General features: G+C 47.5%; 9 protein-coding genes across 9 annotated transcripts; 5 read left to right on the plus strand and 4 right to left on the minus strand.

Annotated features, from left to right (window-relative positions):
* Positions 1 to 254: 254 nt before the first annotated feature.
* V865_002676 (uncharacterized protein) lies at positions 255 to 2,121 on the minus strand (the record flags this gene model as incomplete). Its single annotated transcript, XM_066226475.1, has 6 exons — positions 255 to 432; positions 485 to 624; positions 684 to 1,260; positions 1,321 to 1,730; positions 1,779 to 1,884; positions 1,961 to 2,121. 6 exons carry the CDS (start codon positions 2,119 to 2,121, stop codon positions 255 to 257), a joined length of 1,572 nt encoding a protein of 523 aa, XP_066082572.1.
* Positions 2,122 to 3,963: 1,842 nt separating this feature from the next.
* Positions 3,964 to 5,624, minus strand: V865_002677 (uncharacterized protein; the record flags this gene model as incomplete). Its single annotated transcript, XM_066226476.1, has 5 exons — positions 3,964 to 4,253; positions 4,308 to 4,405; positions 4,466 to 4,989; positions 5,050 to 5,300; positions 5,357 to 5,624. 5 exons carry the CDS (start codon positions 5,622 to 5,624, stop codon positions 3,964 to 3,966), a joined length of 1,431 nt encoding a protein of 476 aa, XP_066082573.1.
* Positions 5,625 to 6,174: 550 nt separating this feature from the next.
* Positions 6,175 to 7,135, minus strand: V865_002678 (uncharacterized protein; the record flags this gene model as incomplete). The annotated part of the gene is made up of 4 exons (XM_066226477.1): positions 6,175 to 6,588; positions 6,643 to 6,724; positions 6,787 to 6,862; positions 6,916 to 7,135. 4 exons carry the CDS (start codon positions 7,133 to 7,135, stop codon positions 6,175 to 6,177), a joined length of 792 nt encoding a protein of 263 aa, XP_066082574.1.
* Positions 7,136 to 7,523: 388 nt separating this feature from the next.
* Positions 7,524 to 11,934, plus strand: V865_002679 (urea carboxylase; the record flags this gene model as incomplete). The annotated part of the gene is made up of 13 exons (XM_066226478.1): positions 7,524 to 7,794; positions 7,848 to 7,981; positions 8,037 to 8,114; positions 8,178 to 8,469; positions 8,536 to 8,611; positions 8,667 to 8,714; positions 8,768 to 9,885; positions 9,939 to 10,138; positions 10,191 to 10,496; positions 10,548 to 10,686; positions 10,750 to 11,577; positions 11,635 to 11,757; positions 11,828 to 11,934. 13 exons carry the CDS (start codon positions 7,524 to 7,526, stop codon positions 11,932 to 11,934), a joined length of 3,720 nt encoding a protein of 1,239 aa, XP_066082575.1.
* A 547-nt stretch (positions 11,935 to 12,481) lies between these two features.
* Positions 12,482 to 15,592, plus strand: V865_002680 (uncharacterized protein; the record flags this gene model as incomplete). Its single annotated transcript, XM_066226479.1, has 11 exons — positions 12,482 to 12,591; positions 12,657 to 12,711; positions 12,789 to 13,031; positions 13,113 to 13,341; positions 13,403 to 13,741; positions 13,831 to 13,898; positions 13,954 to 14,207; positions 14,263 to 14,322; positions 14,370 to 14,595; positions 14,656 to 15,266; positions 15,331 to 15,592. The coding sequence occupies 11 exons, from the start codon at positions 12,482 to 12,484 to the stop codon at positions 15,590 to 15,592; spliced, it is 2,457 nt and encodes an 818-aa protein (XP_066082576.1).
* Positions 15,593 to 16,170: 578 nt separating this feature from the next.
* Positions 16,171 to 17,618, plus strand: V865_002681 (uncharacterized protein; the record flags this gene model as incomplete). Its single annotated transcript, XM_066226480.1, has 7 exons — positions 16,171 to 16,448; positions 16,507 to 16,548; positions 16,605 to 16,704; positions 16,787 to 17,060; positions 17,120 to 17,268; positions 17,328 to 17,424; positions 17,482 to 17,618. The coding sequence occupies 7 exons, from the start codon at positions 16,171 to 16,173 to the stop codon at positions 17,616 to 17,618; spliced, it is 1,077 nt and encodes a 358-aa protein (XP_066082577.1).
* Positions 17,619 to 18,084: 466 nt separating this feature from the next.
* Positions 18,085 to 19,544, minus strand: V865_002682 (uncharacterized protein; the record flags this gene model as incomplete). The annotated part of the gene is made up of 6 exons (XM_066226481.1): positions 18,085 to 18,303; positions 18,368 to 18,810; positions 18,878 to 18,928; positions 18,984 to 19,242; positions 19,300 to 19,382; positions 19,436 to 19,544. The coding sequence occupies 6 exons, from the start codon at positions 19,542 to 19,544 to the stop codon at positions 18,085 to 18,087; spliced, it is 1,164 nt and encodes a 387-aa protein (XP_066082578.1).
* Positions 19,545 to 20,670: 1,126 nt separating this feature from the next.
* Positions 20,671 to 22,772, plus strand: V865_002683 (uncharacterized protein; the record flags this gene model as incomplete). The annotated part of the gene is made up of 9 exons (XM_066226482.1): positions 20,671 to 20,893; positions 20,951 to 21,169; positions 21,222 to 21,633; positions 21,691 to 21,830; positions 21,896 to 22,007; positions 22,076 to 22,188; positions 22,243 to 22,359; positions 22,412 to 22,608; positions 22,671 to 22,772. 9 exons carry the CDS (start codon positions 20,671 to 20,673, stop codon positions 22,770 to 22,772), a joined length of 1,635 nt encoding a protein of 544 aa, XP_066082579.1.
* An 834-nt stretch (positions 22,773 to 23,606) lies between these two features.
* V865_002684 (uncharacterized protein) lies at positions 23,607 to 25,547 on the plus strand (the record flags this gene model as incomplete). Its single annotated transcript, XM_066226483.1, has 6 exons — positions 23,607 to 23,791; positions 23,850 to 23,952; positions 24,034 to 24,179; positions 24,246 to 25,119; positions 25,183 to 25,395; positions 25,470 to 25,547. 6 exons carry the CDS (start codon positions 23,607 to 23,609, stop codon positions 25,545 to 25,547), a joined length of 1,599 nt encoding a protein of 532 aa, XP_066082580.1.
* Positions 25,548 to 25,704: the final 157 nt, after the last annotated feature.

The raw sequence follows: 25,704 nt of genomic DNA on the forward strand, positions 1-25,704 counted from the left end.
TAAAGGTTGAATTTGCCTATGGCAAATCCACGATTCCTCCAAAATGTCCGATCTATAGACTCTCATAGTTCGCCGACTGTCCTCCCCAGGAGGTGCGAATTAGATATTCTGGAAGATCTCTTTCATCTCTACGGCATAGTGTAGCTTGGGTATTGATAAGTCCAGTATTACATAAAGCCTCCAGCCCCGCAACTACCTTAATCACAGTATTCAACTTATTACACAGTACTCTATAACGATCTATCTAGAACGATTTACTCGATATCGTCGATGACCACATTGAAATCCATCTCCTCAGGCCGAATGAGTCTGGTCTTTCGCAGCAGTTTATGACCAATGTACATGCAGGGGAAGAGGATGATCGGAAGGTAGCTGGTACAGAATGTACCTGTATCCCAGGAATCAGTGTAAAAGACCGACCATCCGGAGAAGCTGCAGTGTGTCAGCATATACATGCCATATCTAGTACATGAAACCAACTCACAAGAGCACCAGCGATATGAAGAACATTGCATACTTCCCTGCGATACCATACTTGTTAAGCGGGTTGTGATAAGGTAGACTTGATCGATCGATGCCTTGCGCTCTAGCGCCGCTTTCCCATCGCATATGAGTGAAGCAGATCTATAAACGGTGAACTATTAGATCGACAACTATGGATGTTCATCCCGACAACAACTCACCGCCCACCACATGAGCAGACCTCCAGCCGAACCCAAGGCAGCGAAATAGCCAAAGGCAACACCAGCACTGGACCCAAGGGACATATAAGCAAGAGCGCCGAAGATGGCGCAAGTCGCAATGGCAATGACGGGCACTCCTCGTGAGGTGACACGAGCGAAGAAGGCAGGAGCATGGCCGTTGACTGCAAGTCCATGCAGAGCTCGTGAAGAAGTGTAGAGTTCCGATGATGCGCCTGATAGACCAGAGGTGATCAGACCCGCATTGATGATCGATGGCAAGACCTTAATTCCAGCTGTTTGAATCGCTACGACGAACGGGGAAGCGAGTGCTGTTCCGGCATTGAGTGCGAGACGTGGATCATTGGAAGGGACAGTGAGGCCGATGACGAATGTTCCACCCAAGTAGAAGAGTATGATCCTGATATACACGTTTCGGATCGCTCGAGGGATGTTGCGACGAGGATCTTTGGCTTCTCCGGCAGCAATAGCGACTATTTCAGATCCTACGTAGGCAAACGCGGCTTGCGTGAGGACTGCCCAGAAGCCGAGGAATCGACCCAATGAACCGGGGATATCCCTGCCAAGATGTGAGTGTCAGCCGTATTGCTCTTCGTCATCAACATCTGGTCTGACTCACATGTACTGAACGAATGGCCCCGGGTTCCTCCAATATCTGAATCCGATCTTGTCATGACTCGGTCCACCACCTGCCGAGATAACGACTCCTAGAATGATCAATCCTGTGATCATGATAATCTTGATCGTTGCCAACCAGAATTCAGTTTCACCGTATGCTCCAGCACCGAGCATGTTGATCCCAACAGCTACGATGAGGAAGATGGATATCCAAAGGGCATTATTGATGGAACTCTCCCACAGGTTGACGAGTACTGCGAGAGCTGATAGTTCTGACGGGAAGAAAATAGTCCACGTGTACCAGTAGAACCAACCCATGGTGAATGACAGCGACTCATCGACGTATCGAGCGGCTAGGGCAATTGGTCCTCCGGGTAGAGGCAAGAATGCTACCATTTCACCCAGACAGATCTGCTCGTACTTCAGTGATGATCTTCACGAAAGATTCAATGTACTCACCATGACCGAGTAACAGACCGAACCCATGAAGATGAATCCCAACAATAAACCAAGGGGACCTCCATTGACCAACGCATCTCCGGTGTACAGAAATAGTCCAGTTCCCCTGTGAGTTCAAGAGGTCAATAGCCGCAACCCAAATACCGCACAAGATTTACAAGTGAGGATATTTCCCTACTCACAAGACACCTCCGATAGAGATCATTGCCATGTGCCGGGATTTGAGATCCCGCTGGAGGCCTGAGGCAGGCCGAGCACCATTGTTATCAGTTGAGTGAAGGTGGGGTGTAACGATGGGCTCGGCGTAGCCCCCGACGATCGTGTCATCCTTCTTTTCGACCATTTTCGAAATCACGAGTGCTTGGCTTGCAGAAGAAAGAGCAAAGTGCGCGTTGATGAACTGGGGACATCTCAGGTGGGGTGTATATATCGATTTGGCTCATAGTCGAGTAAATTTCTCTTTTGAACGGGCAAGTTTCTTGCAAAAGGGTCTTTTGGTCGGGTTATATGTATAAGCGCGGTTGTGCCCTCGTCAATGGGACTGGATGATCTGCGCAGCATCGTAAATGATAAGAAGGGTCAAATCGGAAACCGGCTCGTCGTAGATCGCTTGTCGCGTATGTTGAGCAAGGGTCGCTGAGTAAGTTACCGAGGGCAATTGAGGGCGAAGTTACGGCATCAGGCGTGGTGGCAGTATGGAATTCGAACTGGTGTTATGTTGCCCAAACTGAAAGCCTGAAACATTAGTTTAAGAGTGAACGTTGGTATCAGAAGGCAGCGCATACTCACATTGTACGAGCATTTCCAGGACAGACGCTAAAAGCGCAGTCGATTTATGTCAACGAAGTTTGTTAGTTGATACGAAAAAGCGGGTCGACATTATGTCCACCGGACAGGAAAGGCGAGCGAGGGGCAAACGTGCTGCTTTTACCACTGCCAAGCATTCCTAGTCCCTCGACGATCAGGCATCTTATAGCAATGAAAAGAAAATTCCTCAGGAGGCAGAGATACCTCTTTGTTCGATGAACCACATGTCATTCCTTCTTTCTCCTCCTGGTTTTGAAAGACATGAAGCTGCAGCCAGTGAACAGAGGCTGAATAGGCGATAATGCCCAACTCACTCACGGAATCCTGATCATTGAAGCTCACTATCGAGCGACAGAGACATATTCGTGTCGCCCTGTCAAAACAGATACGTGAAGGATGGTTTGGTTTCACTGTCTTTCAATTACTGTCTTCTGCTGTTACATGCAGCCCAGAAACAAGGGTATTGGCAATAATTTGAGGACTGAGTATGGCAGGTACACGACAGCATGTGGTCAGTTTTGGAGCGCGACCGTCTCCCATGAACTACCACATAATCATCTAGGAAGCTTGCAGATGCCTTTCCTTGATATGATGCATGAGAAAGGATCCGATAACAACCAGTTACTCCAGGAAGCAGGCGATGTGGTCTGGCAATGAAGCAAGGGGTAGACCGAGGGAGTTAAGATCAGCTGGGAGACATTGAGCAATTTTCATCATTCCCAGTAGAAATCCAATTGGTACCAATCGCGCAGCTCACAAGATGATGATGTGAGTGATACAAGGACGTTGGTTCATACTTCTAGGGGCTTGTGAATGATATTGATCAGGCTATGACGAAGTCACTGGCTTTCAGATAGGTTATCACGGCTGTACAGCTTGTGCAGCTCGACGGGATGATCGTTAGAGATCGATGACCTCAATGTTGGGACTAAATAATCCCAACGGACTATATAGTACTCGGAGGTCCAAGCCGACTCTCGATCCTTGAATGTTCATCAAACTTGTAAGGCATGATATGGAAACCCAACTACCTCCGGGCGCAACAACCCGTGTTATGACCGTCACCTGAACATGGAGTGTCCATGCCTTCGATTCCGTATCTCGAGAGGGTTACAAACTGCTAAGAGCAACAAGTATACTGTAGCGTGGGTATTTCCAGGAGAGTCACGCCACACTTGAAAAGACATCAAATGGAAGGATGATGGATTCCCAAGTCGGCACTCGATCATGGATCCCTGCTCGCCTCTGCCACCTGCCAGTGGTTACATCTTTACCCTTGTGAAAATGCATGAACAACTATCTATCATGGATCTATGAGACTATATACTCTAATATAACTACGTCGTAAATCTACCCGAATCGTTTCGCCTTTCAGAGTCTAGCTAGAGTTACTGTTATCGGCACATGAGAAAGGGCTGGTTATAAGTCCGGAGGAGTAGGAGTTCCTGATACTGACAACAGCACTCCAAGTACCAGTGATGACGATGAAGACACCGGCTATAACGATACCAACGTTGAGGACTACGAGCATTTTGTAATACAACGACTTGTCCTCTTTTCGTCGAGGCAAGTTGTCATGTAGCCACATCCAACCACATGCTATCATGCACATGAGCGTTCCCAAGGTAGCACCGATGAGATTGACGAGATCACCAAAGAAAGGAATGGCTGAGCAGGATTTTGAGGTCAGCGCGCGTCGTTGTATATGAGGATGTTACTCACCTTCAGCGAGGATGAAGGAGAGGGTCACACAGCCAGCAACAGTTCCAAGCCAGACTGCCCAGTGAGTGAACGAGTGGGCGGTCAGATGATCAGAGCCTCTGTGCAAACGAAGATTTCATCAGCAAGATCCCCTCTGATCGACAGAAACGCCTACTCACCTCAAGAGTCGAACAAAGATCGCCTTGGCTCCTACATGGGTGTAGATGGTCACACTGACGAATAAACCGGGCAGGGCAACGGCATAGGCGACCTTTTTGATGATGACACCAGCGGAGCCGAGCGCAGGATTGGCGAGATATTGTCCACAGTAGTAGTACACCACAATACCGATTGTCAAGTAGGTGGCGGTAACGATAGATTGACACCAGTAAAGAGCTCGGTCATAGTCCTTGGGCTTCCTCATCTCACCGACAACGTTGAAGAAGGCCGGAGTACCGGAATATGAGAAGACAACGGTGCAGACAGCTCCCATACCGCCGAGGAAAGTCCCTTGATGGTTGACGGCAGCGATGTTCTTATCCCAAGGACCAGTTTGAGGAGCAGCGGATGGTCGATCTTGGATCCCAACGGAGATGGTGATAATGAGGATAGCGGCCATGACGGAAACGAACCCGATCCAGCCTAAGATTGACACTTTGTTGAGGGTTTGGATCGAAGCGAGTGCGAAGGTACCGACCATTGCCTGTTTGTCTGACGTATCAGCAAGGATGTAGCACATGGGGCTGGATTCAAGAAGACTCACGACGACAACCCAAGCGACCGTACAAGTGGCATAAGCAGTGACCGCATTGAAAGCGATGGAGATAGCCACGAAACCGGAACCAGACAAGAAGATCATGAACATGGGGTACGCGATGGTGAAGAACTCTCGGCCCCATTTACCACCCAAGATATAGCCCACACCGTCCATTGAATATACCTCAGGGTGGTTCTTCTTGAACAAACCGACCACATGGCCGGTCCAGGTAGTAATCAGACCAATGATGAGGATGACTGAGAGCATAACAATCAGCACCGGTGACGTCACATCAAGACCAAAAAGGACTCACTCAAAGCACCAGGGACACCGCCAGTGGCCGAAAGCACAGTGGGCATAGCAAGTACTCCCAACGCAATGATGGTTTTCAACATGACGATGGTCGCTTTGATCCAGCCCATCGACCTGTAATCAACTGCCCCCTCTTTTCGTTCACCGAACACGGCATCGTATTCGGGGTTGTTGATATCGTATTTGTCTCCTTCTGGCACAGCTACAGTATGAGTCTCCATGCTGCCAGAAGCTGGATAGTCTGTGAGATTCTTTTCGACGTCGCTCATATTGGCTTCTCTTGATGTGTCTGATCGTTGATGGGAAGAGAGAACCCAATAGAGTCAGCTGCGGTCAGTATTTAAGTACGAAGGATGTTGCGGGGGACCGAGTCATAAGTCTTATCAGTGGTGCAAACTGCTCAAATGATATTCTTTCTGATTCGCTTATAAAGTTTTTCCGCTCATGTTCCGTGGACTTTTCAGCTATGATGCTGGACCATTACCTTAATTATGTTATCTAGGCGGAATCGTTATTTCTAAATCAGGGAATTTATGACCTCATGCGCCCATCGGTTGGTTCAACGTCACGATTTCCTCATCAGCTTATCATGTGATGATCTCTCCAATTATCTGGGCGAAGGCATGCGGAAATTGACAGGAAGATGAGAATAGATCCCGATAACTGATCAGAACCGTTCCGATTGATAATATCTCTCTTACGCGATAGATAACGACTGCTATTTGTGAGATCTGGAAGGGTGCACTTCACGGGAAGCCACAGTTCTATGCGTGGAATAGTAACATAGAAAAGACAATATGCATGACAACGAATCACAGGCTATGAACTACTGTACAACTCCTTGTTGATCTCGTCAACAGCTTTCCTGGCCGCCGCGACGTTCTCTCTACATGTTCCAAGGTCTGAATGCAGACAGATGGTGAATGGGTTTCCCTTGACGCCAACATCTACCAAGCTGTGATCTACCGCTGCTACCAAGCCCTTCTTCCCCAAAGACAAGGCTGCCTGATATATATCCTCGGTGGCCATCTTTCGACTTCCGGGTACTCCTAATAATACACCTTCTGAGTTGTAGTTCACGTCTACAAAAGCTTCCGGGATGAATGGGATTCCGTACTTCTTGGCGCCTGATTCGTGCAGAGTGTTCGGCATTCCGTAGACAGGAACCTTGAAATGACTTATGGCTCGCATAGCCGCATCGTTGAGCTCTTCATTATTCTGCATCATGATGTACTGCAAGGACGATCAGCTGTGCGGGTGTGTGGATCATGCAGAAACAGTACATACCCACATGCCGTGCGGCTTGATATGGTTCAAAGGTACTCCAGCTTCATCCAAGAACACCTTTAGCGCACCCACTTGGTATAGCCTGGAACACAACGGATCGTTCAGATTGACTTCAACGGAATAAGCAGGAATTGACACACTCACATCTCAGAGTACGCTTGCTCCGAAGTCATTGCTAAAACCCTTCTACCGAAGCCAACTTTGTCGGGGAAGCCAGGATCTGAGGAGATCATGTTAACACACTATTTCGTTCACGATTGAAACGATACTCACGAGCTCCCACTTTGATGCCATGCTTCTTGGCCAAAGCTACTGTCCGCCTTATAGTTACTGGATCTCCTGCATGTCCGCCACAGGCGATATTCGCGGCATCAATGAGAGGCATGAGATCTTCATCTGGACCGCATTGCCAATACCCAAAAGCCTCCCCACAATCCACGTTGATCTCGACTCTTTGGATCTGGTGTGAGCTGCTCGATGTGCTGTTGACCATTGTCATGAGGATGGGGAATGTTGATGTACGAACGAGCGCAAGTCAAGATGAATATCGACCTTAATCGGAATTAAGTGTGTGGTACTAACTAACTTTTGTTGATGCATCCATCAATCAGTTCCAAACAGATCCATCGACAAAATATCCATCAGCACCTCCGTATCAGGGTGATACCCCCCCTAGACGAGGATCCCGGGGGGATTCCGAGGAATTGATCGCTTAAATGATCCTGTGCCTGTGGGACGCAATCCCTGAATATCCTCCACCCAATCGATAAGCAAGAATTCACATATCAGTTCAACCATAAGAGTAACCGGTCTCATCAAACTCCTCGTCAACCACCTTGCTTATACCTCACTCTTCATCGCAGACCAGCCATTCGCTCACTATGGTGCTCATAATCGACTCGTTTCAGCGTATACGCAAAGTGCTTATCGCCAATAGAGGTGAAATAGCCTGTCGTATAATCAGATCATGCAAGGAACTGGGCTTGACGAGTATAGCAATCTACTCGAAAGCGGATAGATCAAGTGCCCATGTTAGGTTAGCGGACGAGGCTTGGCTGCTTCCTGGCAATGACCAAACCGCTTATATAACGGAGGAGGATGTTCTGGAGATCGCAAGGAAAAGCGGTGCTCATGCGGTAATTCCGGGATATGGTGAGTGCAGTTTTCGAGCAGCTACGGTGTATCTGCTAAATATAATAGTACAGGGTTCCTATCTGAGAACGATGGGTTTGCCGAGAAAGTAGAAGCAGCCGGTCTGACATGGGTCGGACCTTCTTCTGAAGTGATTACGAAGTTCGGTTTGAAGCATACTGCACGTGAACTAGCTGTACAGGCGGGAGTGAGTACACTTTTCAACTATTCTTATCTGACAATTTTTGCTGATGGGATTCCAGGTACCTGTCATCTCCGGTACCGATCTGCTCAACTCAGCGGAGGAAGCCTTGGCAGCAGCTAGTAAGATAGGCTATCCAGTAAGTCTATCCCTGTGCCTCATTTCATCATATGACGCAGATCAAGCTAACAAGACGTATCAGGTCATGCTGAAAGCTACAGCGGGTGGAGGAGGTATGGGTTTGCAAATATGCTGGAATGAATCCGAGATTGAAGCTGCTTTCCACTCGGTCCACGCCAGAGGTGCAACCTTGTTCAAGAATACTGCTATGTTTATGGAGAAATATGTTGCCAAAAGTCGTCACGTTGAAGTGCAGGTATTCGGGAATGGGTTGGGAGGAGCCGTTCATTTTGGTGAAAGGGAATGTAGTATCCAGAGGCGACACCAAAAGGTGGTCGAAGAATGCCCTTCCCCCTTTGTCCACAACAGACCAGGTAGGTTCGATTGTCATCAGTCATCACAGTCAACGTTGTGTGCTAATCTAAGTGATGTATCCCCAGAAATGCGAGAACGTTTGACCAGCTGTGCAGTATCGTTGGCGAGTAACGTATGTTATGGTAGTGCAGGTACAGTAGAGTGAGTGACAAGTTGTGTTTTGGTCTAGATCATCGAGCTGATCTCTGCAATGAAGATTCTTGGTTGACGACACGGATGGATCATTCTACTTTTTGGAGATGAAGTGAGTGGAGGGCTTGATCTCCGCCGCATGACAGAAGCTGAAGTGGAATGCAGCACCCGATTACAGGTTGAGCATGGTATCACGGAAATGTGCTACAATGTCGATCTCGTCTCGCTCATGCTACAACAGGCTGAAATGCAGGCCAGCGGCAAAGGCGGCCTAGAGATAACCGCCTTAAAAGCGTTACAAAAAGACAGCCCTACTGGTTTCGCCATTGAAGCTAGAGTATATGCGGAAGTACCCTCAAGAAACTTTGCTCCTTCGCCTGGTCTGCTACAACACGTGGAATGGTATGAAGCGGAGGGTGTCAGAGTCGACACCTGGATCCAGTCGGGAACCAACATATCCCCATTCTACGATCCCATGATCGCCAAAGTCATCGTGTGGGATCGAGACTCGCATGATCAAGCTACCGACAAAATGATAGCGACGCTCACCAAGTCGAAAGTCCAAGGCTGTCCGACCAACTTCCAGTATCTCGCTGCCATCGTTGGCTCGAACGCGTTCAGAATCGGAGATACTACCACCGCATTCTTGACCAGCGATCACTTCAAGTTCTCCCCTACTACCGTCGACGTCATCTCAGGTGGAGCTTATACGACCGTCCAAGATCTACCAGCGAGAAAAGGTGTCGGCAATGGTGTACCTGAAAGTGGGCCAATGGATTCTGTCTCATTCCGAGTCGCCAACCTTCTTGTGGGCAACGACGAGCATGTGGAAGCTTTAGAAGTGACTCTTGTTGGGCCAGAACTGCTGTTCCATGCACCTGCCATCGTCGCTGTCACTGGAGGTGTGGTGGACGTCTCGATCGATGGGGAGAAGGTCGATATGTACACCTCACTACTGGTACCTGCGGGCAAGAAACTGAAATTGGGTATGGTGTCTTCGGGATGTCGAAGTTACATCGCGATCAGAGGCGGCTTCCCTACGATCCCTGTATATCTAGGATCCAAATCGACAACTACGACACTGAAATTGGGAGGTGTACAAGGGAGACACCTGCTTCCCAACGACAGTCTGGACCTGGATCCTCAGACAGAAGAATGGGCAGAGCATTACAAGTCGATCACAATCCCTCAAATCGCCCGATTAGACGGTCTGTGGAAGAACAAATGGGAGCTTTATACGATGCCTGGGCCGCATGACGAGCCAGACTTTACGACCGAGGAAGGTAAATTTGTAAAACACCGGACCTGAACTTCGTAGCTGATGCCTGTACCTTAGATCGACAGACGCTTTATGAGACAGAATGGAAGATCTCCCACAATGCCTCTCGGTCTGGGTATCGTCTTAAGGGACCAAGACTTCAGTGGTCAAGAGAAGATGGTGGAGAAGGTGGAAGTCATCCCGCAAACGTTATCGACGAGCCTTACTCGTATGGTGGGTTAAACTGGAACGGTGACGATCCGGTCATTCTCCCAGTGGTAGGTGCTCTCATCAGCTGGCGTATACCCCTGAAGCTGAAAGTCTTTTCAGGATGGACCGATGGCTGGAGGTCTCGCTATTACCAATACAATTGTCCGTGGCGATTTCTGGCGACTAGGTCAATGTCGACCTGGTGATTCGATCCGATTCAAAAGGATATCTTGGAACTCGGCTCTTCTCCTCCGACGCAGAACGGAAGAATATGTATCACAAATCAAGAGATTCATCAAGGGCCAAACGTCTTCTGACGAACTGAAGACCATCAATGTCGACCTTCCGGAGGATTGGGATGAGACGATATTACATCATACACCTGCAGATCCCGTCAAAAAGACAATCGAAGTCAAATACAGACAGGTGAGCGGATCTTCTGACATGGCTAAGTGAAATTAGCTAACTAAATCTCAGGCCGGCGATTGTCATATACACGTGACCTATGGTCCAATGATCGCCAACGTTCTCATCAGAGTTCATATACAGCATCGACTGAATAAGATCGAATCTGGAGAGGTCAATGGTGTAGTAGCTGTGATCGGATGCGCACGATGTAAGTCAACTTCGAGGAACTATTGCCCCCTCAATGGGTTGTCACTAATTAGTAAGAACACAGCCTACAACGTCCAGTTCGATCCTCTTGTCACTACTCAGAAAGAAATGCTTGCCCGTCTGATCGCTCTCGAGGAGGAACTGGAAAGCGCTTCTCACTCACCTCTACCCAGTCGACTGTTCAGATTCCCTATTTTGCTGGACGATCCGCTCTCGAAGAAGGCTATACAGGATTACATGGCCACCGTCCGTGACTCAGCGGTGTACTTGCCCGATAACATGGAATACATCGCTAAAGCGAATGGCGTCAAGGATAGAGACACAGCCCTGAAATCCATCGTCACCTGTCCTCAGCTCGTAGTCGGTGTCAGCTTCTTAGCGGGATTACCGTTCATGCTGCCACTCGATCCTCGTTTGATCTATGTCGCTCAAAAGTATAACCCTGTACGAGCGTTCACTGCTGAAGGTACCGTGGGTCTAGGTGGACCTCTGACAGTCATATATCCGATGGAATCGCCTGGTGGGTATCAGCTGTGGGGCAGGACGTTGTCTACATGGGATCCTCATGCTGCCAAACCAGGCTTTGACCACCCATGGCTCTTACGAGAATTCGATCAAATCCAATTCTACGAGGTGACGTCTGATGAGTTTGACAAGGTATACGAGCAGTTTAAGACCGGTCGTCTGGACTTTGACGTCGAAGAAACTACGTTCGATCCTGCTTCTTATGAGAAGTTCATCGATTCCATCGCCGATGAGGCTGCAGAGTTTGTTAAGAACAGAAATCTAGCTACGAAAGCTGTCACTCAAGAGGAGAACCGATTAGTGCAAGCGTGGCGAGAGAAGCAGGCTCAGAACACCGCTGAGGGTGGGGACGATGCTGGTTCCGAGAGTGAGTAACGCCACGATTATCGGCAAAGATAGTAATTGATTTTCGCTTCTCTGATAGGCGAAGGTGTGAATGTGATTGCACCTATGACTTCGAGTGTATGGAAGATCAACGTGAATGTAGGAGATGCAATAAAAGATGGCCAAGTGGTGGCCGTTTTGGAAGCTATGAAGATGGAAATCGGTAGGTTGCTGTGTGCCTCATGCGATGATTTGTAGACCGAAGGCTGATCAAAATGTGCCCTCTTTCTCAGCGGTACGAGCAGATGCAAGTATGGATGGAAAAGTAGTCAAGAAGATCGTATCACCTCCAGGGACTGTATTGGATCCTGGTCAAGTCGTCATATCGCTGGCTGCATAGGACCCGAGGCAAGCAGACGAAGGCCTAGGGTGAGAGGCGGAAGGGGACAAGGGGACAATCCGACGAGTTCTGGCGATGTATGTATTTATAGGTCATCGGAAGAAACATATGTATAGGCTCTCATGGTGTGGAACTGAATGCAGCCTACAAATTCACATGAGCATCCAGTATTTGCAAAGTCTCAGCAGCGAATGAGAATGAGTCCGAGATGGGGGTGACTCTTCGGGACGAGGGATGCCACACTGTACAGCACAGTACCAAAACAAGGGTAACTCGTGTTCCTCATAATCTAAGCGAGTCCATGCAATATCTTCCCTCCTGTCGTCTTCCTGATGGGTGCATACCTAACAGAATAATATACATAATATCTCCTGAATAGCTAGCTCCATACCTTTACCTCCTCTAGCACCCGGTCGAAAAGCATCCGGGAGAGGTAAAGCACATTACTCGAAATCGCCCAATGGCCGATATTGAGATTGTCGGGTTTGAACTATGTTCTCTCGGTCCAATTAGATTGTTCACCTTTACATCGCCATAATCGAATATAATGTCAGCAGGAGAGTCTTCGACACCTGTGGTACTCGACCACTCACCTCCCGCCAAACCAAAGAAGAAGCGGACAAATGTGGGAAAGGCCTGTGAGCCGTGTAGGAGGAGGTACGTCTGCGTGTGAAAATGGTGATTGGGAGCTTAAGCCTGATAACAACTGACGTGAATGATAGGAGATGCAAATGCGATGGGGTTCGACCATCCTGTACTACCTGTGCGGTATACAAGGTGAGTCACCATATCCCTATTGAGTGCCATCATCATGTGTGTATGTATGTATATCTGACTTCAGGAAATGCGAGTAGGATGAATGCTATTGGGAACCAAGGGAAGATTATCGAAAGCCCCTCTCTCGTCAACAGGTCCAAGCTCTCACCACTCGTGTACAGGACCTGGAGAGACTCCTGAGAGAACATGGTTTAGACCCTGGTACAGCTGGAGGCGGTGGTGCAGCCGGTTCGGAGGATGATGAAGGAGAGCATAAGAAGGATAAGGACAAGATGGAGGAATCCACAGGCGATCTCAGGTCATGGTCGCAGGATCATCTGGTGAGTGGTCATTACCCCCTCATGTCCACTGAATCGGCGACCTTCCTTCGATGGTCATTCTGATTGATACCGTGTGCAAAGGTGGAAGGGGAAAAGGGAGAGCTACAGGTGCATGGTCCAACGTCCGCTTTCCGTCACATAGGTAAATACAGCAACGAACGGGTCAACAGGTCAAACCAGGACATGTCACCGCAGTCACCAGATCCCCTCCCATATGGGTTCTCCCGATATCTACCTTCAGAGGTATACATAACGCAAGAGCAGCATGACCAGGCTATTGACAGGTTCTTTCGGTTCTACGCTTGTTGGGGTGAGTCTGGTGCTGCCTATCATCTGTTCCGTCACTGAATGCCATTTGCGTTTTCAATCAGGACAACGAACCAATCCTATTCTATTCCGTCAAGATCTTCACACTGCTCTGTATACCGACAACCATCACCAGCAATTCAAAACACCTCATTACTCACCCATGCTTCACAATGCGATACTAGCCATAGCCCTTGGAATATGTGATGAGCCATACCTTCGAGCCTCGGAGACACGTAGAGTATTCGCAAAGAAGGCGAAGGATCTCATAGACGATGAAGGGATGAATCCTACTGTAGCAACAGTCCAAGCTTTTGCTCATCTGGCATCATATCATAGCTTGGAAGCTGAGCATAACTTGGGATGGTTGTATATCGGGCAGGCACTGAGAACGAGCTTAGCTTGTGAGTTTTCTTTCCCTTAATTGTCGTCGTCTTTTACAACCTCCATTCTGTTGGCCTCATACACTAACGAATCTACTTGTGTCGAAAAGTGGGCTTGAATATGGACGATACTAGGCTACTGAAAAAAGGAAACGTAACTTCCATTCAAGCTCGAGAGGTGAGTGGTTGTCCGGCCCCTTATTACAAGGTCATCACTCACCCTAGACACATAGCGGAATGTCACATTCTGGACGACTTTCATTCAAGAAGGTTTATGGGCACCTTACATCGGAAGATCAATATCACTACCTGAATACACCGCTTTACCCCCCTCAATAGATGAAGAGCTGGATCAGCTCATATGGCAACCCGAGGATCCACCCACAGGGGAAGACTGTACGTTGAAAGCTCAACCTGGTATGCTCAGTACGACGTTCTGTCATACCGTCAAATTGATGAGGATCGGTGAGCGGATCATGAACACGCTGTGAGTCAAGCAAGTTTCTTTTCTGCATGCATCGTTTGCTTACGGTTATCTACAGGTATGGTATCAAAGCGGACATGTCGACGTTGATACGCACAGGTGTGATAAGTGAGATCAGGTATGTTCGATCAATCTTGTCATGATAATAGCTAAAATCCCACTCAGTCTCTCACTCAGTACATGGCTAGAAAGCCTGCCACCTTCTCTCACATTCCATAATCACGCTCCCAAAAATGCTCTACCTCACATTCTCATGCTTCACCTATCACACGCATGGCTGGTCATTCTTCTGCACCGACCGTTCTATCGACCGCTTGCACCGTTGCCAACTGGGTCGAATAGTGATAATGCTATACCATCGGGAACATCAACCGCAGCTTGGGCTGTCAAGGTGAGTGAGCACCTCTTGTCTACGAAATGAGTACATCTACTGATGATTGAATGTGCTCAGCAATGCGACCGTGCGGCACTGCATATGATCACCCTGCTTACTACTTGGCATCGATTTCACAATCTACGTTTCTGTCCTCCGACCGCTATTCAGTGCTGCTTTATTGGTGGAACAACCCATCTTTTATCGTTGGCCAGCGCACAGTCGCCCAAGAGACAGATGGAATCCCTCAGTAGGGCACGAGAATGTATCAAGTTGATGAAATACATGGCCGTCTCTTGGCCTGCCGCTCAACATCAGCAAATTTTGTTGGAGAACCTTCTATCGGAATATGGAATTTCTCAGGGATCGCAGAGGCTAACTCAGCAGATCGATCGAATGAATTTGACAAAAGATGAATCAGGTCAAGAGTCTGGGCAGACAGCTCAACCACCTCCAACGACAAATCCCGGCAATCTGACCCATCCTATGGCCTTACCCCCAATTCTCGATCAGTCAAACTTCTTCCCTTCTCAAGGTATTGGACTGGCAGATAACCCCAGCGTTCCAATTCCGACAAATCTAAACGCCACTCCGTTGAATGTCACATTGGCTCCTTCGACAGGAGTGATTAACGATTTGAACACATGGATGGGATTGGGATTGAATGGCAACAGTATTGGTCAAACGAGGTATGTTGACCCCTCGCTTTTTGAACTTCATGTGGTGGAGACGATTGACCCACTCTTCCAGTAGCTATCCCTCCAACCTGATCAACCCGATATCATCCAGCTTTGATGCTTCAGCTCTACCGTCAATCATCAACAGCTTGCTCCCGAATCAAAATCCAAATCAAAGCAGTATGTTCAGCAATCAATCCAACCAGCTGGACCACCCGGCTTGGGATCCTAATGCATTCGAACTGGATAGAGATACTCAAGCTCTCTTGGACAACATCCTGAGACCGCATTTAGATGTGGAGGATCCGTTGCAGTACGATTTTGGTAGTAGTTTTTAGGGAGCGTTGTTATTTGGCTCATTCATTGTATGCTTTCATTTCGACTTGTAAGATACTGTGGGCGTATGTATATGGTACCGATAGTATTTTGGATGTCTTTCTATGTCCTACAGTATCTACGCAACCGTTGAATTAGTCGATGAAACGGAATTATCAGCCTGTGGTGGAGGATGAGGTGAGAAACGCAAATAGTTACACAGCCGTCGGACGACATCTGGGGGCGAACTTGGCCCGTGGTAGTCGGATGAGGACTTTCTGCACTATGGTTTATCACCGCAGGACGAACATATCAATGTCCACAGAGGTATCATGCAATACCGATTGCACATACTGAATATACCTAGACAATTACCCATCGTCCAGATGATAACAACAATGAGAACTTACGTTTCAGCATTCCTCATTGTCGTTAGTTGAGGACCCGACCAGTCACAACAGTCCCAAAATAGCCTACAAGTCCTCGGCACACCAGAAATAGCAGGAAAATCCGAAATTTTCAATGATCATGTTATTCATACATAGATAGAGCACGAAATGATTCTTGGACTGAATGTATCTCTCTTCAACGCACCTTCACAATGCTCGCATACTTTATATTGGCCGGTCTACTAACAGCGGTCAAAGCTGATTACGCCTCCGAAGCAGCCGATTCTGACTCATGCGCTCCTTCTACTCCTGAATCATATGGTTTGGGATTACATGTAGCTTCGGTTTTTGTGATACTGGTGGGATCCGGTATAGGAGTCTTCCTGCCTGTTCTGATGGGTCCTAGTTCGGATGGCACTCAAAATGTGGTTTTCCGACGAACGTTCTTCGTCCTCAAGTATTTTGGTACTGGTATCATCATCAGTCTAGCGTGAGTCGCCATGTCATACACAATCCTGTGGATTTCCTTGCTGATCATGCAAGAGTAGTTTCTGTCACCTGCTCCAAGACTCTTTTGAGACCTTTTCGAAGTGAGTATAGGTACCTCTTATTGAAACAGGCCAAAAGTGCTGATCATGTATCTCAGCGAATGTATAGGTGAATTGGGCTATGAACCTACTGCACCTGCCATAGCGATGGGCTCTATGCTTGTGATCTGGTTGGTAGATTATTTCGGTGCTAGATGGGTGAGTGAAATACAATATTCCCGAAAAAAATGTGGGTCGATGTTTTTCACGCATTTACCTGTAAATCATGCTTTGATCCCAGGCCGCCCTCAAGAATCCCGCCTCAAACTGTATACCAGTAGATACTGTTGCAGAAGCATCAACGCCTAAAGTTATAACACCGACCAGCGATTCCAAATCCATCTTCCAGGGTCTATGTTGCGAAAGCGGCTGTCGGCCTCTCCAGGAGCTGGATCCAACCTCAAAAAGGGCACACTGGGACGTGCAATTGCTGGAGGGAGGAATCGTGTTTCATTCTATAATGATTGGAGTAGCTTTAGGTGCTCAGACAGATGGGTTCGAGGTCACTTTTGCAGGTATATCATTGGGATGTAGCGCCAGCAATGCAAAGCTGATGGAATCATTGTCACCATAGCCCTGGTATTCCATCAACTTTTCGAAGGACTGGGTTTAGGTGCGAGGATAGGCGCTCTAGTCTGGGTGAACGCTACGGGTGGTGTAGCATGGAAGAAATGGTTGATGTGTATGGCCTACACTGTCATAACTCCAATTGGAGTTGCCATCGTGAGTCGGCTCCTTTAAATTCAAATCAGAGCATTGTGTACTGATCATCGAGAACACAGGGAATCGGAGTTCACCAGTCTTTTAACGAGAACGGGAAGGCCGAATTATTAGCTATCGGAGTTTTAAACTCGATCTCTGCTGGTATATTACTGTACAGTGAGTCGCTAGAATCGTAAAGGTGATGTCAGATACTGACCATACCTTGCATAACAGGCGGTTTGTGTCAATTGCTGTATGCCGAATGGGTAGTAGGAGATATGAGGGATACTTCCAACGCCAAAGTTGTATCTGCTCTTACGGCTTTGGGCTTAGGTCTTTTCGCAATGGCTCTAATTGGGAAATGGACTTGAGAAAACCCCTCAAGTCGGCGGTCACTATCGAAACATCTGATAGGACATAACGACGATGTATCAAACCAGATCCATCGTTGGATAGTCTTGCGAATGATTTCGCATACATCTGAACAGCAACTTATGAACGGGGCCTTAATTTTTCCGACAATTTATCCGACTGCCAAAGGATACTTGCACCTAAAATCTAAAATAACTCTACTAATTGCAACTCATATGAAAGGACCGCAGAATTGGAATTTGTGCTTAGGGGAAGACTGTGATCACGAGCTTGCGGGGATGAGATAAAAACCCAACAATGCAAAGATCCTCCTTGCATGGAATGGTCGATCCTACAGGTAAGGAATGCCTGTACTGAACTCATGTTCAACTCCCCTTTGGCACCTCGAAAAGCGGATGAAGCAGATCGTGATATGATTTCCCTAATAGATCCGATTTCTGCAGGATTTTCGGGGCCTATCTTCCGCTAATTATTGTATCTTTCCCACTCAACCAGTGCGGCCATTGCTAAAGCTTGACCGTAGGGCATGGAAGTGATCGGCACATCCTTGTAGAATTGAAGATCGAGTCCTACTCTCGTACCGTATGATACATTATTGACTTCCCCACCAGCATCGATTTGAGCAACAACTCCTGCTAGACCTCTATTGGCAGTCTGAGTGTATTCTTCCCCCCTAATAAGCCCCTTTACAAATCATCCGGAGACCATTATCAGACGACGAAAACGAGAAAGGAGAAGTGATGCTTACCAATCTCAAAGACATGTAGATTCCGGCTACAAATCCTGCCGAGGCACTTGTTTCCACGTAAGATGTCGGATCTACAAGAAGTGTGTGCCATAACCCAGTCTTGGAATCTTGGAGTGGTATCAATGCGTCGATTTGCCTCTTAAGAACAGAGATCAGAGTCAAGCGAACGGGATCATCGACTTCGAGCCTGTCGTTTAAAATCTCCAGCAACATGGGAATTGCAAGGGTGATCCATGAATTGCCTCGAGCCCATAGTGCGCGGGCGAAATTATGACCATACGAGGGACCGTCGGTATTAGTGGAATATTCTGTCGGTTTGCCGTCCGGAGTGAACTCCCATCCATGATACCACAAGCCCGATATGGGATCCATAAGATATTGCACGTGAAGCAAGAACTGATGGATGGATTCCTTGATATACTGTGGTCGATTGAACACCACGCCTATCTTGGCCAGGGGGATCGCGGACACTGCACACATAAGCTAAATTCCTGAAATATTCATACTCACTCATGAGGGTGTCGTCCCATAACTGATTCTCGTGCGAGCTCCGATAATTCACTGCAGGTCATTATCAGCTGCTGGACCAGTAGTTGTCGCGAAATAAAGTACTCGCTATGTTGGAAGCCTCCTTCTTCAGTCCTAGGTAGCCCATTCATAGTCCATTCAGCCCATTCATCAAGCCATGCGTTCCATTTGGGATCTTTGACTTTCCCATCTTCGACTAGACAGACCAACGAGTAGAAGGGTGCCATGGTGTTGATGTTTTTGGGACAACCCTTGCCATCGGTTACTTTGTATTGATGCTCGAACCAGTCGATGATGGTCTGTATCGAGTATGCAGCTGATTGCGAGTCGGGTTGCAATTTGGCATGCTGTGTGACAGTCAGTCTGGTATATTTGATGGTCAGTTGCCAGCGGAAACGACTTACATGAGCAAGGAAAGTATGCGCAACACCATGGGTCCACTCCCATCCATCCCAGGTCTTCGTATTCACGACGAAACCATCCGGCACTATGCCCATTATCAGCCCTCAGTGCTTGGTATTCGCGGATAGTCGAGCTTACAATGCAGGAGGAAATCGCCTTTATCATCCTTGATGTTTACAAGACCATCCGTGAGAAGTCGGATAAGTCGCTCGGCTTCATCTACGGTCTGAAGGGGCTGCGATTGCATGAGTGGTTCTGAGGCAAGCTGAGACAAAAATGACTGGAGGGGTCTATGTGAATGATACAAGAACAATCTGAATGAGAATTTGTTTGGGTTGAACATGCGTATTGGACTTTATCATGATAACAGACCTTTGGGTTCACATTCGGGGTTGCTTTTGCCCGTCTCGGTATGAATGAAGCCGACTGTCAGTCAACCTGTTGCGCTTCCAAATGAGAGAACGCTGCGATTGACATTGTGAAGACAGAGGAGACAAATGGAAGAATGCAAAATGATAAGCACCATCGCAGCCGCTATCACACATCCGCTCGATCTTTGAACCGACACTGATATGAGCTATGACGTCCGCGTTGTGAGCGATGGTGTGCCGGATATCTTCCACAACTTATACCGAAAAAGCGTCTAAACCGACATGTGACCTGCAAACCCTCATCATCCACCAACATCCATGAATTGTCAATCGCGAAGACAACGGCATCCTTAGGATGATGTCCTGCATGTCCCACGCCGCGTTACCCAAAAAGCTACCATGCAGTTGTGATACCTCATGATACTCCAGCAGTACCCCCAATCATGCCTGAGGTGATTCGAAGACTTGCAATTCTAGTCGATAGGTTGTTGGCGGTTGTGAAGCTGTCCTGCTGGGAACTTCAAAGATTATATAAGGAAGCAGAGGGGTTCTTGATCTTAACGCAGCTCATGTCGGGACCCCATGAGCCGACTCCTTGGGATTGATGGTGGGAGAACTGAAAGCCGTTAGTCCCATCAAGTTTCCGATCATCTGACCTTTGAATCTTCGGGGGGTAAACTTCAACCGAAACTTCAACCATAATGTGAGACCCGGGCAAGCCCGTCAGTGAGTCTACTATTTTAGGCTAGTCTAAAGACTTGGCATTTTGGTCTGTGTGATCCAGCTCTGGGGAAGCAGCAGTTCATTCCACGAACATATGGCACAATCTGAAGCCGTAGACAGACTGCCCCGTTGCGCTCCACCTAGGCCCCGTGGTCCAACATTATACCGTCTGCCTGTGTGGTTCATTCAACCTTCAATGAAATTGGTATAAATCCTGAGACGTGCGGCTCATTAGCGGACTCAGTCCCCAAACTCCTCAGCTCTTCAATCTCCTCCAAAATGTCAAACGCAGATCCCATCATTGAACGAGTGGCATCATACAAAGAGGACGAGAAAGAATCTGCCATTGAACACGTCGAACGAGTCGAGGCATCCACCGCCAAAGGAAGAGCTAAAAAATATGAAGATGACGCAGCTGAGATCCTTCGTCAAGCCGGTAATCTTGAATACACCGTAGAGGATGACAAACGAGTGCTTCGAAAGATCGATCGATGGGTGCTGAGTGAGTGTCTCTTCTGTTTTGACGGAGATCATATGGCTGATCATGAACTACGGTTAGTCCCAATGTTCTTTACTTACACTCTGGTACATCTCGATAAGAACGCTTTATCCTATGGTGCTGTGTTCGATCTGCAAAAAGAAACTCACCTCGTCGGCTCTCAATACTCATGGCTTTCCAGCTCCTTGTACTTGGTCCAACTGATCATTCAACCTCTTGCTGCTCTCGCTTTGGTCAGACTTCCTCTGGCAAAATGGGTCGCGGCCAACGTATTCGGATGTAAGTCTCTCCATCCCGATCAATCTCTGTACATACTGATGAAATTACTTAGGGGGACTTTCCGTCGCTTGCATGGCTGCTGCCAAGGATTTCAAAACCTTGATGGTCTGCCGTGTGTTTGTCGGAGTATTCGAGGCACCAATCTCGCCCACGTTCATGGCCGTATCCCAATTGTGGTGGCGAAGACGAGAGCAAACCTATCGAAACACCTTTTGGCTCCTTTCTAGTGGTTTCGCTTCCCTCGTCGGACCGCTGACCGCCTTCGGCGTCGGTCATATCCACACTGGAACCTTGCGACCGTACCAAAGTATCTTCATCTTTCTTGGTTGTCTGACAGTGGTCATCGCTCCTATCATCCTTTGGGCTATGCCGGATGACATCAAATCAGCGAGGTTTCTTGATGTCCGAGAGAAAGCCATTGCTGTCGAGCGACTTCGAGCAAATAACACTGGCACAAAGACTTCGTGAGCCGGTTCGTGCAATTGATCGCACAACGATGAGCTGACTATGTGACAAAACAGTCACTGGGAGTGGTACCAATGCCGGGAGGCCTTCCTTGACCCGAAGACCTACCTCTTCGGTATCATGCTGCTCGTCACAGCCATTCCTTCGTCTGGAATCAGTTCATTCGGGGGCTTGATCACCAAAGGTTTCGGCTTTAGTGAGTGGAGATAGTTCTGAGTGGTGGTCCCCATTTCTTGACTGACTTGAATGGAATGGTTGCAGCCTCTTTCCAAGCTATTCTTTTCCAAATACCGATGGCTGCATTGATGGTCATCTTGACCACAGCTGGTACTTTTACAATTAACAAGATCAAGCTTCGTTTCCCTGTAATTGCGTGAGTGATCAAACAGTGAACGTGGGGCATAGGCATCCTCGAGCTTATGGGAGCACTTGATTTATCAGTTTCATCACTATTGCTCCCATCAGTGGAGCTATAGCCTTGATCTATGTAGATAGGAGTAAGACTGGAGCCTTGTTGGGTGCTTACTATTTAGTGACTATTTATAACTGTATCCGTAAGTCTTCCTCACATTCAATTGGTTGGTCCTCATACTGATAGTTGCCCTCAGAACCTCTTTTATACTCCTGGGCGAACTCCAACGCTGCCGGAACCACCAAACAAAGAACCATTGGAGGCGTCCTATTTGTGTGTCAATGTGCCGGAAATGTTATCGGACCACAAGTTTGTGAGTGGTTTCGCTGTCCCGCTCTTGGGTAGGCGCTCACACCTCCGAACAGACTTTGCACGAGAGGCTCCTGTCTACCATACTGGTCTTTACACGGACATTAGTTGCTGGTGTTTACTCTGTGTCCTTTGTTTGTTCATGGGTTTCTACTTGAAGATGCTCAATCGTCGACAAGCCAAGAGACGAGAAGCCGCAGGAGGACATGCGAATATCCAAGATACTTCTATCATGACCCTTGAGGAGGCAGCCGTGAGTGGTACATAGCTCTAGCGACTGAAAGGGTGGGACTGATGTTTCACTTTATTTGTCAGGAATACAACAAGAAACTCGCGGCAGAAGGTGTTCTGGCCAACCAAAACGCTTTCGCGGACTTGACGGATTTCGAGAACCCAGACTTCCAATACGTGCTCTAGTCAGATGGCTATTAACAATGAGGGCTCAAACATGAAAGGGCTCCTTTCCTTGCCTGGCTGTCAATCAAGTGATATAGTCTTGTTTATTTCGATAAGATATGCGTTAATTTTCAGTAGCTATTTGGTGTTTTTAAAATAGTAAACTATATGTAATCCTTGTGCTTATCTCAGTTTTTTTGAACAGGGATTTTTCATGTGCGCTTTTGCAGAATGCATCAGCTGCCTGATGGTTTTGCTATGTCTGAATGAGGTCGGTGTTTGCCCATATATCACATAAGATAGTCCTGTATGGATAATGAAAGAGTGGGACTTCGACCACCTTGTCCTTGCAATCTGCTCCATCTGTCTCCGTGTAACCGAAAGAGATTTCTATCGCACCCTTCGATCAAAACCGCTTGCAATTAACTCACCTCAGCTCCATCAGTTCAAGTCGCCAAGATATTGGATCTGAGCGATGGCTTCGTGCTCGTGAGTGTGTGCTACGGTTACGAGCAGGAGCCGAATAAAGAGATATGTTCCGATCAAAGACAGATCTCACAGATCATCAACCAAGTTCACTGCACACCTAGACAAAGGCAGGGATAAAAGCACAGCTCGAGATGGTTGTCAAGGTCAGAAGGCTGGCTTCTGATCTTGGCATGGATGCATGTATACAATCGAGTTGGCGACACCCTTCTGGTTGGATCTCGACGCCTGATCCCGTGTCTGAAGCTTACACAGCCCGTTATCTCCAGGGCATAATATATACAGGCCAGGTCATAGCAGATGCATTGAATGTCTCTACTCAGCAAGTTCGGTGTAGACAATTACTCATATATACTCCCCAACCTCAACATGTCCAACTCAAAGCAAACTCGGAGAGACCTAAACAACGATGAGATCGCTTTGTTCGAGCTGCTCAAATCGACCCTTTCGGCTTTGGACGATATTAACGTATTCGCTTTCTCGGGCAAGATACCACTCAAAGAAGATGAGAATGGATTGTTGAAGCTTTTCACAGAGGATGAGGGGAGCTTACGGTGAGTATGTCTGCTTTGCGACATCCTTGTACTCATTGACCTGAAGGTGATGCGACAGATTGCGTTCGTTCCCTTTGAGTAATCCAGATGCAAAGGAGATATACGATGGTGCAAGACCGTATGAGAAAAATGGGAAGCTCCTGGGCGGACGGGTCCTGATGGTGATTGAATCTCTCATCTATCGGTAATGTTGTCGACGGATGTCACAATTACTACTATGCTGACCGTCTTCTGGGAACTAGGCCGACAGATTTGGTCTCACCGGAGTACCTACCATTCCCTCATGGGTACTGAATCGAGTCTCCGGTCAATACTCCTCTCCCATCGAATATCGTATGGACGGATTATTCGCGTTGGGCGTAGGAGACTCAGTGCTGCTGCCCAATGAGTAAGTCAATTCCGCTGAGCTGTTTGCGACAGAGCTAAAGCTGACTCCTACTCCATCGCCGAGAAGCAAATCTACGGAATATGATGAAGAATGCTCCTACATCGATCCACCTACTAAAATCGAATATTACACCTCAATCGACATCAACGAAAGAGCCGGTACACTGTTGATCTCGTTACCAACCAGATACACGGGTGGAGAGTTGGTTATCTCAAAACCCGAAAACACAGAGGATGGTATGATGTTATCAAGTACTATCGATTGGTCATCCGTAGACGGTGAAGAGTGGGATATCAAATACTGTTATTTCAATTCTCCGGCTCGAGCCATCATCTCTCCTGTTGAGGAAGGGACAATGTTGTTCTTGCAGTACCACATTTGGGTGAACGACGAAGCAGAATATCTCAAATCGGTTGAAGTGGACCAACAAGTTGGAAAAGATGTTATCAAGCAAAGATTGCTGGGAATAATCGAAAAAGAATACATCTTGAAAGAAGGTGGAAGGATTGGATTAGGATTGAATGGGTATTATGATAATTGGGTGGAAGAGTTAGAGAAAGAGGATGAGGCTGCGAGTGAGGATAAAGACGAATCTGAAGAAGAAGAAGAAGAGGAAGCAGAGGCAAACGATTCCGAGACTGAAGAAGAGCAAATGGAAAGATGGTCAAAGAAGTACCAACCGAAACCACCTCGAACTGTCACATCGGAAGAGGAAGCAAGGCTCATCGATCAGCTGCCGGATAAGTTGAAAGGTGTCGACAAGCTTTTATTGGATACCCTCTCGGAGATGGGCCTAAATTGGCATTTCGAAGGAGTTTACAGTTCTCCTTCTGATGATGATGATGAAGTCGAAGGAGCGAAGGAGGAAGTTGCTGAACCTGATATTGTGGATGGAGAAGATGGAGGAGCGGCAGAAGAAGTGGTTGAGGAAGATGAAAAAGTGAGTCCAGCATCTACAGCTTGATAGTTGTGATTATCAGCTGATCCATTCTGCCCGAAACAGCTCGAAGACCCCACCAAGCAAACTGATATGTGGACTTCTCCCTCTTTCTACGCGATCCAAGGTGAGACCATCTCCGACTCCCGATCTGTCCGAAAAGCCTTACTTGAAAAAGGGGTGAAGAAAGATGATAAAATCTATTGGATCAACATCCCCACTTATTATAACAATGAATGCTGGTATAAGCACGAAGTCAATAAGGAAGATCAAGATGAGGTAGGTAATTTCGCTAAGACAAGCGTAGGATAATCTGTGTTTCGGTCAGCTGATGATACATTGACATACTATAGTCTGATGGGGATACAGCAGCCTACAACACTGTATCAGTTGGTGTGGCAATCATAATCGAATTACCCTTGAAAGTCTAGGCGGGCGGTGGGTTTTGAACATGATGATAGTCCTGATTTCTCCCGATACATAATGATCTCTTAGCAAGTGAAACACCATTACCATATCGTATTCAATAGTTTGGTGCTATCGATGTTAGATTATTCGAAAGGTCAGTGTGTATGTTATGTATAAACA

Source organism: Kwoniella europaea, chromosome 1 (genome assembly GCF_036810445.1).
Source record: "Kwoniella europaea PYCC6329 chromosome 1, complete sequence".
Lineage (NCBI taxonomy): Eukaryota > Fungi > Basidiomycota > Tremellomycetes > Tremellales > Cryptococcaceae > Kwoniella > Kwoniella europaea.